At 38.9% G+C, this 13,323-nt stretch overlaps 1 protein-coding gene across 1 annotated transcript in view; it reads right to left on the reverse strand.

Annotated features, from left to right (window-relative positions):
• LOC113531127 (NACHT, LRR and PYD domains-containing protein 12-like) overlaps positions 1–11,813 on the reverse strand; it is a 31,860-nt gene extending 20,047 nt beyond the window's left edge. The window contains exons 1-7 of the mRNA XM_034304694.2: positions 11,728–11,813; positions 11,387–11,485; positions 11,012–11,116; positions 10,686–10,802; positions 9,584–9,641; positions 5,954–6,158; positions 3,884–5,660 (exon numbers count right to left, since the gene is read on the reverse strand). Coding sequence (XP_034160585.2) covers positions 3,884–5,660; positions 5,954–6,158; positions 9,584–9,641; positions 10,686–10,802; positions 11,012–11,116; positions 11,387–11,457 — 2,333 coding nt within the window. The 5' untranslated portion in view covers positions 11,458–11,485; positions 11,728–11,813. The remainder of the gene's footprint in view (positions 1–3,883; positions 5,661–5,953; positions 6,159–9,583; positions 9,642–10,685; positions 10,803–11,011; positions 11,117–11,386; positions 11,486–11,727) is intronic.
• Positions 11,814–13,323: the final 1,510 nt, after the last annotated feature.

A 13,323-nucleotide genomic window follows, 5' to 3' on the forward strand; every position in this document is an offset into this window, starting at 1 on the left:
GAAAACGGTACCGAAGCATTCGGGCCCTCACAACCAGACTGTGCAACAGTTTCTTCCCTCATGCCATCAGACTCCTAAATACCTAGAACTGGACTGAAGGATCACACACACACACACACACACACATATATACACACACAACTGAACTGGTCCAAAGGAACTCACGCATACATACATACATATATATACACACAACAGAACATCCTCTATGCACATGCACTGCTCATGTTTTGCACATGTCTTATTATTGCTGCTACTTCTATGTTTACACTGTTTACACTACCTCAGCTGTAATATTTGCACTACTGTCACCTTATCACTTTCAACAGGACTGTGTACTGGTCGGCGTCGTAGTTATATACTGTCTGTTCTGTCTTGTGCTGTCTGCACATGTTTGCACTTGTGCACTTTACGTTTAATTTATGTAATTTATGTAGTCCCCGTAGTTCTGTGTTGTTCTGTGTTGTCTTATGTGGCACCTTGGTCCTGGAGAAACGTTGTTTCATTTCACTGTGTACTTCTATATGGCTGAAATGACAATAAACTCCACTTGACTTGACTTGAACTATGATGAATTTACTGGTTCCGGTGCTGTTCCTGTGGCGAGCCGGCAGAGCTGTGTGGCGTCCCACGTGCTAAGTTTTTAATGTGTTTTTGTTTGTTTGTCTAGTGTTAGCTACTTTTTTAGCATAAGTCGTATGTGCAACATGCTTTATTTTAAATTCGCCAAGATCGGGAGTGCGTAAACAAAGAAAATGTTCAATCTTCGACGACTCCTGTTGCTACTCACCTTTCTGGGAGAAGCAGCACGCAGTTTTAATGCGACTAAAGCCAAGCACACATTTAAAGTGTGTGCCCAGCTTAAGCCGAGTCAATACATTAATGATCTCCAGGGAATTTATCCTGAGTCTACACTCAGCTGCTGGTTCAGTGGACCCTTCATGGGATATCCCTGTAGAACTACAGCGAGGTTTCTCCACAAATGTATATGTAATGTAATGTATGTAATTATACTGCGTAATGTCTATTCTCTTCGTCACAAGATGGATGAAGTACAAGGGAATGTGGCCTTTCTACATGAGTACAGGAATGCACACATGATAGTGATGACTGAGACATGGTTGGATGATTCTGTGGATGATGATAGCCTGTGGATAAGTGGCTTTTCCGGACAGGTTCATTTGGATAGAGATAAAGATGCTCCTGGAAAAAGGCATGGAGGTGGAGTGTGTGTGTACACTAGGGAGAGTTGGTGCAATAACGTAATTGTGCGGGACAAAATATGCTTTATGGTCATCGAAATGCTTGTTCTCTCTACCCGACCATTTTATTTACCATGTGAGTTTCCTCAATTATACTTTCTTGTTGTGTACATTCATCCTCGTGCTAAACTGGACTCAACCATAGATGTGGTGATGAAAACTGCATAAATTAGACGCCACTGCTCCTGATTCTCCTAAATTCATCTTAGGTGATTTTAATCAGTGTTATATGGATAATGTTTTAAAAGGATATTTTCAATACGTTACATGTGCAACTTGGGCGAATAGGACTTTGGACAAGTGTCATGGCCCGATCAAAGATGCCTATAAGTTGATGCCTTTACTGCCAATTGGAATGGCTGATCATAATACAGTATTCTTTGCCTCAACCTACACGCCAGTGGTAAAGTGTGAGGAAAGAGAGGAAAAGATCATAAAGAACTGGACTGTCTCTAGCATAAAAGAACTGCAAAGTTGCTTTGAAAGTACTGACTGGGACTTGATTTGATTTGAATGATCAGGTTTGGGTGGTTTCCAGTTATATTGATTTTTGTTTTGATTCTATTATTATTCCTACAAAAAGCTTGACAGTATTTCCGAACACCAAGCCATGGGTAACCAAAGAGCTTAAAAATATTCTTAATATGAAAAAATGATATGAACTCCTTAGCCAATGACTTGAACTTGTTCTTTATGCATTTTGAAAAACATGATTTAAGTGCTGCACTTGAAGAGTTTAAACAGACATTGAGTCCCATATGAAACTGTGTCTCCCTAATATAATTAAACAGCTGAAGTCTATACCTTTTAATAAAGCTCCCGGACCCGATGGTATATGTGGTAGAACCCTTAACCACTGTGCAGAGCAGCTCAGTGGTGTGTTTTACACATTGTTTCAAGCCTCACTGGATCAAGCCATAGTTCCTCAGTTATGGAAAGCCTCTATTGTAGTACCCATCCCGAAGCGAGAGAAGTCACATTCTTTTAATGATTATCGGCCCATTGCCTTAACCTCATTAGTTATGAAAGCTCTGGAAAGGGAAGTTAAGTTACAGCTTATGAAAGTCTGTGATGAGAAATTAGACCCCTTACAGTTTGCTTATCGCACTAAAAGAGGTGTGGATGATGCAAAACTCTTTCTTCTGAACACTTTACATCAACATTTGGGGGATCATTTGCCAGACTATTATTTGCTGACTTTTCCTCAGCATTTAATACAATGAATCCAATTATCTTAGTTAATAAACTTGTGAATGAGTTTAATGTCAATCATGGGCTGGTTTTATGGATCTTGGATTTTATAATTAGTAGACAGCAAAGGGTTAGGATGAAAGGAGTTTTGTCAGATACACTTAGTACGTCTATCGGGACTCCACAGGGGTGTGTATTGTTGTCAATTCTTTTTATCCTCTATACAAATGAGTGTTAAAGTTATGAGGATAATTATGTTGTTAAATATGCAGATGATACAGTTCTCCTATCCTTGTTATCAAGCTTAAAGGATGATGATAGTCTTGCACTTCTTAAGTTTACTACATGGTGCAATGACGTAGAGTTGAGATTAAATATAACAAAAATAAAGGAGATGTTGATTGATTTTAGAAAAAATGCTCCAAGGGTGCAACCAGCTCTTATTCAGGGTAAAGAGGTTGATAGAGTAGAGGAGTGCAAATATCTTGGAACTGTTTTTGATACGACTTTAAAGTTTCAGCAGAACACAGAGGTTATTATTAAAAAAGGTTCATCAAAGAATGTTTGCTTTAAGGAAATTGAATTCTTTCTGTGTACAAAAACCTATACTGAGTGTATTTTATAATACTTTTATTGAGAGCATTTTGAGTTTTTCATTTTTATGTTGATTTTCATCACTTTCTCTAAAGAATAAGAATCACTTCCAGACCATAGTTAAGACTTGTTCAAAAATTATTGGTATGCCACTGCGGAGCCTAAATGAATTTTATGAGCAACAAGTGATAAGGAAAGTTCGGAGTATCATGATTGATGACATGAATCCATTGTACAAGCATTTTGAGGTAATGCCTTCTGGAATGCGGCTTAGAAGTATTAAGTGTATGACCAATCGATATAAGTCTACTTTTGTGCCAGAAGCTATTCATATCTGTAACCTGAATTGTAGTAATGAGTATTGACAAGTATTAATGGTTCTTAATTTGCCCTGCACTATTTTTTTTTTAGATCTTACTTGTGGTTGAATTTACTATGAAGCATGTTGTACTGTTGTAATTTGTGTAAAAATGTTTTCCTCACCACTGTGGGCTATGGCTTGCTCATTAGGGATAAATTCCGACATTTACAAAATATTTTGATTTAATTTAATTTGAATGTATTTACTTCTGTAAAGCTGCTTTGTGACAATGTCCATTGTTAAAGGGCTACACAAATAAAATTGTATTGAACTGAATTCTGGTATTTACCGTGTTTTACATTCACCTGACTTTTCACGCGTTTTTGAACACATTTTTTGGATGTGCCCTTTGGATTGTTTACTGTTTGTGTTCATCAAAAAAACCTGCATTTGCATCCATCACAAGCCTCACTTCTGACAAATTACTACAATAAAATAAACACTGCAGTAAAAATGTATAAATAAAAATACTCACACAGCTTTTCTGGAGGCTTTAACAACTGGCAGCAGCCTCAGAAGACACTCATCTGATCTGTCATATTTACTCAAATCAAATACATCCAGCTCTTCTTCTGAGTTCAGAATTACAAACACCAGAGCGGACCACTGAGCAGGAGAGAGTCTGACTCCACTGAGACGACTGTTATCTGTTCTGTTCAGGTAATGTTGTACTTCTTGCACTAGAGAACGATCATTCAGTTCATTCAGACAGTGGAACAGATTGATGGATTTCTCTGGAGATGGATTCTCCCTGATCATCTTCTTGATATACTCGACTGTTTTCTGTTTGCTTTGAGAGCTGCTTCTTGTCTGAGGCAGTAGGTCTTGTAAGAGAGTCTGATTGGACTCCAGTGAGAGACCCAGAAGGAAACGGAGGAACAGGTCCAGGTGTCCATTCTCACTCTGTAAGGCCTTGTCCACTGCACTCCTGAGGAAATCAGACATGTTTGGATTCCTGAAGAGATTAAAATGTCCAGTGCTTTGCTCCACAAACACATTTCTCTTTTTCAAGACAAAGGAAATAAATGCGTATAAAGCAGCCAGAAACTCCTGAACACTCAGATGTACAAAGCTGAACACCTTCCCCAGGTGAAGCCCAAACTCCTCTCTGAAGATTTGGGTACACACTCCTGAGTACACTGAAGCTTCTCTGACATCAATGCCACACTCTCTCAGGTCTTCCTCATAGAAGATCAGGTTTCCTTTCTCCAGCTGTTGGAAAGCCAGTTTTCCCAGAGCCAGGATACTCTCTCTGGTCTGCTGAGGATCAGAGTCACACTTCTGATGGTACTTTTGGTCCCTGTGTTTGATCTGAAAGATCAGGAAGTGTGTGAACATTTGAGTCAGAGTCTTGGGGATCTCTCCACTCTCCGCTTCACACAACATTCTCTCTAGAACAGTGGCTGAGATCCAGCAGAAGACTGGGATGTGGCACATGATGTAGAGGCTTCTTGAAGACTTCATGTGTGTGACGATATTATTGGCCAGGCTCTGATCACTGATCCTCTTCCTGAAGTACTCCTCTTTCTGAGGATCACTGAACCCTCGTACCTCTGTTACCTGGTCTACACACTCAGGAGGGATCTGATTGGCTGCTCCTGGTCGAGAGGTTATCCAGAGGAGAGCAGAGGGAAGCAGATTCCCCTTGATGAGGTTTGTCAGCATCACATCCACTGAGGCTGACTCTGTCACATCACACAATCTCTCATTGTTCTGGAAATTTAGAGGAAGTCGACACTCATCCAGACCATCAAAGATCAACACCACTTTGTAGGAGTCACAGTCCATTGATGTTAATTCTTTAATTTCTGGGAAAAAGTGATGAAGAAGATTCATCAGACTGAGATTTTTCTGCTTCATCAGATTCAGCTCTCTAAAGGGAAGTGGAAACATGAAAAAGATGTCCTGATTTGCTTTTCCTTCAGCCCAGTCCAGAATGAACTTCTGCACAGAGACTGTTTTTCCAATTCCAGCAACTCCTTTAGTCAGCACAGTTCTGATGGACTTGTCTTTAAAGAGCTCATTACATTTGATGGGTGTCTCCTGTGTTGCTGGTCTCCTGGACGCTGTCTCAATCTGTCTCACCTCATGTTCATTATTGACGTCTCCACTCCAACCCTCTGTGATGTAGAGATCTGTGTAGATCTCATTCAGCAGTGTGGAGGTTTCATGCTGTGAGATTCCTTCATTAATTCTTTTAAATTTCTTCCTCAATTTGAATTTGTGTTTTTCTTGATATGTAGGTAAGAGCTCTAATAAAGAGAAGAATACAATAATACTTTCTTACAGGATTACAGATTACAAATGTAATTCAATACTTATCTCTATGATCATCACTATCAGCTATTGACATGTTCAGACCCAGAAGCCCATATTTATCTGATTTACTGTCAGAGTACTAATATAATATCAGGTTCCAGATGTTTATATAACTGTGTACATTATTATTTTTTGAGCATTACCCTTAACTGAGTGAGTATGATAATTATGGACCAACGTCCTTCTTCTAAAATTAATGTGATGGAACAATTCTATGAGTTCCTACTGGTTTTTAATGTATCAGCGAGATCTATCTGGTTCATGTTTTTTAGGACATGCAGTGTGATCTTCAGCGCTCCTTCTCTGACATCGTTCTGACCCTCCTTATCCTCCTCTTCCATCACAGAGCATTCGGAGTAATCCGGAATCAGGAGCTCCTTAAATCTCTTCACCTCATTCTTTAACATTGTGATGATTTTGATTTCCAGCTTCTAAAAAAAATATTGTGAGATAATCACAAAAAAAATCACAAACGTATATAAACACAACACAATAACAAGTCTCCAGTAGATGCATAAACAAGCTCCAGTTAGTCCAGAATGCAGAAGCGAGAGTCCTTACTAGAATCAGAAGATATGAGCACATCACCCCAATCTTACCACACTGCATTGGCTCCCAATCAAATTTCGCACTGATTATAAAATACTACTATTGACCTATAAAGCACTAAATGGTCTCGCGCCACAGTACCTGAGCGAACTTTTATGATCCGTCACACCTACTTAGATCAAAAAGTGCAGGCTATTTGTTGGTACCTCGAATAATGCGGGCTACAGCTGGGGGTAGAGCTTTCTCTTACAAAGCCCCACAGTTATGGAACAGCCTTCCACTTAGTGTTCGGGGCTCAGACACAGTCTCAGTGTTTAAGTCTCGGCTGAAAACATATTTGTTTAGTCAAGCCTTTTGTGAATAGTTTTTTCTTAGGTACAGGAGCAGATCTGGAGGATTCACAGGCATAGAGTGTTGTGGTGAACTGGGATGTTTGGATGCTGTCGCCCCCCCACTCTCACGCCTTCACTCAGGTTTGTCGACGGTGGAGTGGCTGCTGATTTATGTTCCAGGGCTCCCTCATGTCTGTGTTAGCTTCTGGCTCTCCCTCTTAGTTATGCTATCACAGCTAGTCTTGCCGGAGTCCCTGCTTGCACTCTGCATGCAAAGTACATCGTGCTTAACCATTACAGGACAAAAGCTCACCTAACAATCTCTTCCTTTCTCTCCATTTCTCTCTCTCCCTCACTCTCTGTCGAGCTACACATGCTACTTCTGAGATGCCAGTGATCCTGACCCCTTCTGCTCCTCCTCGCTGCCTGACCCATCCTGATGCCCTACTTCTGGTTGGAGTTCTCATCGGTTGAGTTCGCTCGCTGCTGCTGGGGATGGCCCCATATGGACTGCCTGAAGAACTGTTTGGTTTGCTGGGGATAATGCCACCTGGGGGCTGTGGAGATGGCTTGGGGATCTCATATGGGGAGCTGCACTGTACTGTACTGTACTGTACTGTAATGGCTTGGGACTGCGATTGCTGTAATGGCTTTGGTGCTGCAGTTGCCACGAACACCTTTGTACTCAGGACTCCATCAGTGGACAGTGGATAGATTTTAACCAGCCGGACTTCTTGCAAAAACTGTGATGAATTTATTTGTTGCACAATTGCACTATTTGTCCATATAGTACACAATAATAGAAGGGAATGATTTATAATCGCACTATCCGTTGCACCCAGATGAGGGTTCCCTTTTGAGTCTGGTTCCTCTCAAGGTTTCTTCCTCATATCATCTCAGGGAGTTTTTCTTTGCCACCGTCACCTCTGGCTTGCTCATTAGGGATAAATTCACATATTTACAATATATTTTTTTGTCAATCCATTTATTTCTGTAAAGCTGCTTTGTGACAATGTCCATTGTTAAAAGTGCTATACAAATAAAATTGAATTGAATTGAATTGAAGTCTTCGCAGACACATTTGGCTCCAATTGCAGAGTCTGATACAAATAGCAACAAAAATCAGAATCAAACATATATATCAGTTTAGTAAACAGGAGTGGGATTCAGGATTGTCCTTCAAGGCCACACCCTTCCCAGTCACTGAAGTAATCTAATTGACCTGTTCTGAGTCTGACCTCTTACTACATAAGCTGCAGACCCATCAATGATCACGTATGGAGGATGACATGGGTTTTTCTGGTACCAGACTGCACACTGATTGCTGACATAATCCACATGCTAAGCCTCTTTACTGGCCCAAAACATTCATTCATCTACTGCTTAAGTATTGGTTTGAACAGGTGTTAATTGAAAAACAGACAGCCTGCCAGCATAGAACATACTAGAAATGGGGCTAGGTTTGTAGAGGAATGAATTAGAGATGTTTGGGATTATTCTGCCATGAGAGGAATTTCACCCAGTTTTCTTGCCTCTCACTACAGTAGCTCCTTAGGAAGTGATCTCACTCCTGAATTAGTTGTTCCACTTGTCTGTTAGCTTGTGGATCATAGCTAATTTTAAAAATAAATATTTCTTTACATCCCTGCATCCATCTCTAAAATCAACAGTAATTAGAGATCTGGATGATTAAGGATACTGCCTGTGGTAAATCTTTGGTATGTTTTCAGTGAGGTACAAGCTTTATCTGCCTCTGTAGATCAGTCAGTTGGTTGAAGCCTTAATTATAGAAGTAGCCAAATTTTCCTAGTACCCAAGGGTGGTACTGAAGGCCATTTTTTAAATTCAACACATTCCTGCATTCTAGTTAAGTTGTAGATAATTCTCAAGTCCAGTTTTGTGTAAATTGTAGCTATTCGAAGGCTACAGGTACTAGGGGAATGGGGTAGAAAATTTTTTGGTCCACAATAGTTAATTCAGGGACAAAGTCCCCCATCCCTTTTTTCAACAAAAAATTATATAGATGAAGTATAAGGCAGGATAATGCCTAGTTTCTACACTTCATCTATATACTCTACTATGCCTAGGTTTTCCCGAACTAATAACTGGTAAACCTTCCATATAGGAGGGGCAGTCCAATCTAGGAGTTCTATAGCAAAATCCTAGAGGAGATGAGGTGGTAACAGGGATAGGTTTTTCTTGTTGAACACTTCCACGTGATTGTGATATTAGGGGTGACAGATAGTGGCCAACCAAGGCAGTGACATCCAAGAAGATACACAGCATGGTTTCCAAGAAGTTAACTCATTCTGTGACCAAGAAATTACACTTGATATGTAGGTAAGGTCTATAACTAAGACAGTCATAATAGTTATATGCTATAACTTGCAAACTGATTATGTTGATTTTAACATCCACTGCCCAATAGTAGACTGAGCCTCTATCATGGCTCAGCTGGACCCATCACCTCTCAAGGAACAAGGAAAACATGCATCAAGACCTTTCTCTGTCCTGGTACCCAGGTGGTGGAATGAAGGCCCACTGGCTGTCCAAAGAGCTGAGAAACTGTCTGTCTTCAAATAAAGACTAAAGACCTACCTTTTCACCAAGCACTTTCTTTATCTATTTTTATTTTCTTATGCTTTTTTTCATACTAAATTAACCTCCCCAACTGCCCAACTGTGTTTTTAGAGTGATGGTACACTTAGTCCCTGACCTAGTGAACTTGCATGAGGATATTCAATTCAATTCAATTCAGTTCAGTTCACTATTATTTATATAACAACAGACACTGTTACAAAGCAGCTTTACAGAAATCCAGACTTAGATTTATATGTATTTGATAGATGCTAAAAAGCACTTTTGTAAGTCACGCTGGATAAAGACATCTGTTAACACAATATTCTCTCTCTCTCTCTCTCTCTCTCTCTCTCTCTCTCTCTCTCTCACACACACACACACACACACACACATACCTTGAATATGGACTCCACATGATTTCTGTAGGTGACTTTTGATTTGTCTCTTAGCACCCTTTGGCAAAATAAAACATTAAACATCAATAACTAAATACGTAGCTAAACATTTAACACTATCATGTTACCATACATTCAAATGAATATTTCATAATTCAATATTTCAGAATATTTACAGCTGAAGTGTAAAGAAATGGCAGTATGTATCCAGAATACAAAAATGAAGTACTTGGCTCATAACATGTTTTTGAAAGTACACTGCCTGGCCAAAAAAAAATCGCTGTTTAGCTTTTAATAGGCAAATACATGAGTCTATGAATGGATCATTATTAGAGTGATTATAATGTTTCTAGCATGTTATATGTTTGGCAACAGTTCTTTTAATCTTAAAAGATGAGAGCATAAATTATAATTTTTACACATGAATTGGCACCTCTGACCTTAACCTCAGTGACAGTCTATAGGATGTGCTTGAGGAGACTTACACACATACACATTTTAAAAGTTTATTAAACTGATCAGACATTAATAGGCTATTAGGTAAAAACAAAAATACACCACAGTGTGAACCAAGGCATAATATAAAGCACCGATCCTCCAAATTCACCATAAGCCATAAACACCACACTAAAACATATAGCCGAAGCCCAATCTTCAAACAAAATCCACGCTGCAACAGCAGCATTAAAAATGAAAATGTTTTCTTACTACATGATTCACAGGATTCCGAATGTGGCCTTTCGCTCTTGGTTAGAGGTCAAAAATATTGCCATGAAAATGCATACTTTGCTACTGTATGTCACTAGATACAATCTAGATGTGACTAGATACAAACATTTGTCAACAAACCATTGTATTTTTTATAGCAACAAACTGTTGCTCTCATTAATGGCTTTATGTTACCTTTTTGCAATTTTATTTAATTAGCTAATTTTTAATAAGCAATATTCTCTCGGACAGTGGTACTGCAGCACCGACAGCACCGACAGCACCCCTACTTCCTGTAGTTATGAGCTCAGGAACACAGAATGACCTGATTAAGTGTAAATCAGATGGAACTGTGAGTGAGGACCATTTCACCAGAACTTTCCACTATACTGACCGTAATTCAGTGGAGCAGTCTCTATCACTGAAGTTTGCTGGAGGATCCTGTGACCAGTCGCTCTTCATGGACACACAGCTGGGTTCAGGTGAAGCTGATTTCTTACCTTCCATCAAACTAAGATGCAGTTGTTTGCACCAAATATCAAGAATTGTAAATTATAAATGAGTATAATAATGAGTATTATAAATGAATATTAAATATAAATTTTCTTAAAAAGACCAGTGGCAACTAATAAAACACAACTGAATCTTATTTTATATCTCTTTATGCCACTTGTGGGACTAAGTGGCTTTTTTCTGCCACATTCCCTAAATCATCTTTACCTTAGGTCAGTAGAACAGCCTCGGTCTCTGAAGTTTGCTGGAGGATCCTGTGACCAGTCGCTCTTCATGGACACACAGCTGGGTTCAGATGAATTTGATCTCTTACTGTGAATCAAAATGAAACACAGCTTGAGGAAATATTTCTGTGATCTTCATCGTTATACATGCCTCTTTAACATGGAGCTAAAGCTTTTGTCCAAAGCTACCTACAGCTAGAGCAGCTCTGGAATAGCTTGAAGTTAAGTGTTTTGCTTAGTTGTGCAATGTCAGTAATTATTAGCAGATCAAATCTCTGTGTTTACGGAGCTGCTCTGTTCTCTAGTCACACATAATGAACTGTGATCTTTTAATGTTGGTGAATATGAGAGCACTTACACTTTACTCCAAGACATGTTCCTCTCCCACAGCTCGAACATCTTTATGTCCTGGTCCCCAGAGATACTCATTTTGGCTGTTTCGTCCTGCAGATTACAGCTTAAAACCCCCCCCCCACACACACACACACGCACACACACACCACATAGAGAGAGAGAGAGAGAGAGAGAGAGATTGATTCACTTCACTCTGAAATCACTGGCTTAAATGCAGTCCTATATCACACAGTTCACAGGGAAACATCACATAATAATGAGTGAATAAAGTGTGTTCATTAAAAAAATACTGATCTCGATGTCCTTAACTAGTGTAAATTTATAGTATTTACATCAAATACTCACTGTGTTTGTTTTCTAAAGAAATTTACATTCCTCTCATCGCAAACTGAGGTCCTGAACTTCCCTTTCACATGATCCAATCTGAATAATGTTTAATCCAGGAAAGAAGGGGCAGAGTGCACACGCACACACACACACACACACACGCACACACACACACACACACGCACACACACCTCTTTTGAAGCTGAAGTGTTTTATTGTCATTTAAGCTGTGATTACTAAAGTTGTGTGATGAGAGCACAGAGCTAGAGTATGAAAACTCTGAAAACTTTTTGTTTAGCCAAACACAAGTGTGTTATAATTAATAAATTTAAAATTCAGATTAATCAGCCATAAACACAAATATTAGTTGACATCGTCAAATTTTGACGATTTCTAGTATATATATATTTGAGAAAACTACAAACTTTGCTGAACTGAAATGTTTCTCTTTTGCATATTTCTCATCCAGAAGTAAAATTCTAGCATTTTCAATTCCCCCAAAAGTGAAAAGGTGGAAAATGGCATTTAAAGGTTTAATTCCAATTCCAGCAAAGAAACGTACAGGGAAGTATCAACAAACTACATTTCCCATGATCACCATCACCTGTGTCATCTCCATTATCATTTAACATTCTGCAACGGCACAAACGTGACTGGCCAAACATGACAGCTTGTGATAAACAAGGTTATTCTATTGATTTGTACTCAAAAAAATAAACCAAGGGGCTTGTTTAACTTACTAACTAAAGATGTGTGGACATGAAATAAATTATTTGTGTTGTCTATGAGTAAGTAATAAAGTATGCCCATTTACTCAAATAAACATTTATTTAACTAAGTGAACTGTATTTATTTTAGTCATTTTAAACATGCGAAGAGAGTGCATCCTCAAAGCACTGTGTGTATACTCGAAGGAGGACCATGTACACAGTACATTGTAATCAAATGTTTCTCTCTTCCATCATCTAGTTCACATTGATATATTTACTGTACTTTACTTTATTCTTAAAAATTTGTTGTCCTATAAATAAAGCATATTTCGTTTGTTTTGCAGGATTTACAGTGGATGAGCCTGTGGACATTGGTGTCGTGATTGAAGGGGTTGAGGTTCTCAGCTCTTTGAGGAATGTAGCTGTTATTCAAACTCATTTATGCCTTGAACCTTAGCTACCCATGAGAACTCAAATCTATATTTGAAGTCACCCAGAAAGTGTTCTTCAACTTGGATGGACACGGACTTTCACCAAAGGTGCAAGCCCTAAAGAATAAGATGCTGGAGTAAGTTATTAAAATGTGTGTGGACTAAAAAGACTAAAGCTTGAAGCAAGAAGGTGGCAGCAGTAGCCTGCCCACTGCTGTGGTGCAACCTGTTCTGTGTTTGAACACTTCAGGGAACTTTAAAACTTTAGAACTACTGCTGTATTGGTTTAAATTGATCCTGGAAATATTGGATTTTCATTCTATCTTGTACTAAGTTTTGTGTACAAGATAGAATGACTATCTGTACTGTGAGTTTTGAAATTGTAGTGCTACATGAAGCACAAACTGGTGCGTTTTTTTCTTGACCTTGATTGACAGACATTTCATGCAGTTACATTGAAATATCAATATTCT

The sequence above is a fragment of the Pangasianodon hypophthalmus genome, chromosome 5, assembly GCF_027358585.1.
Source record: "Pangasianodon hypophthalmus isolate fPanHyp1 chromosome 5, fPanHyp1.pri, whole genome shotgun sequence".
Classification (NCBI taxonomy): domain Eukaryota; kingdom Metazoa; phylum Chordata; class Actinopteri; order Siluriformes; family Pangasiidae; genus Pangasianodon; species Pangasianodon hypophthalmus.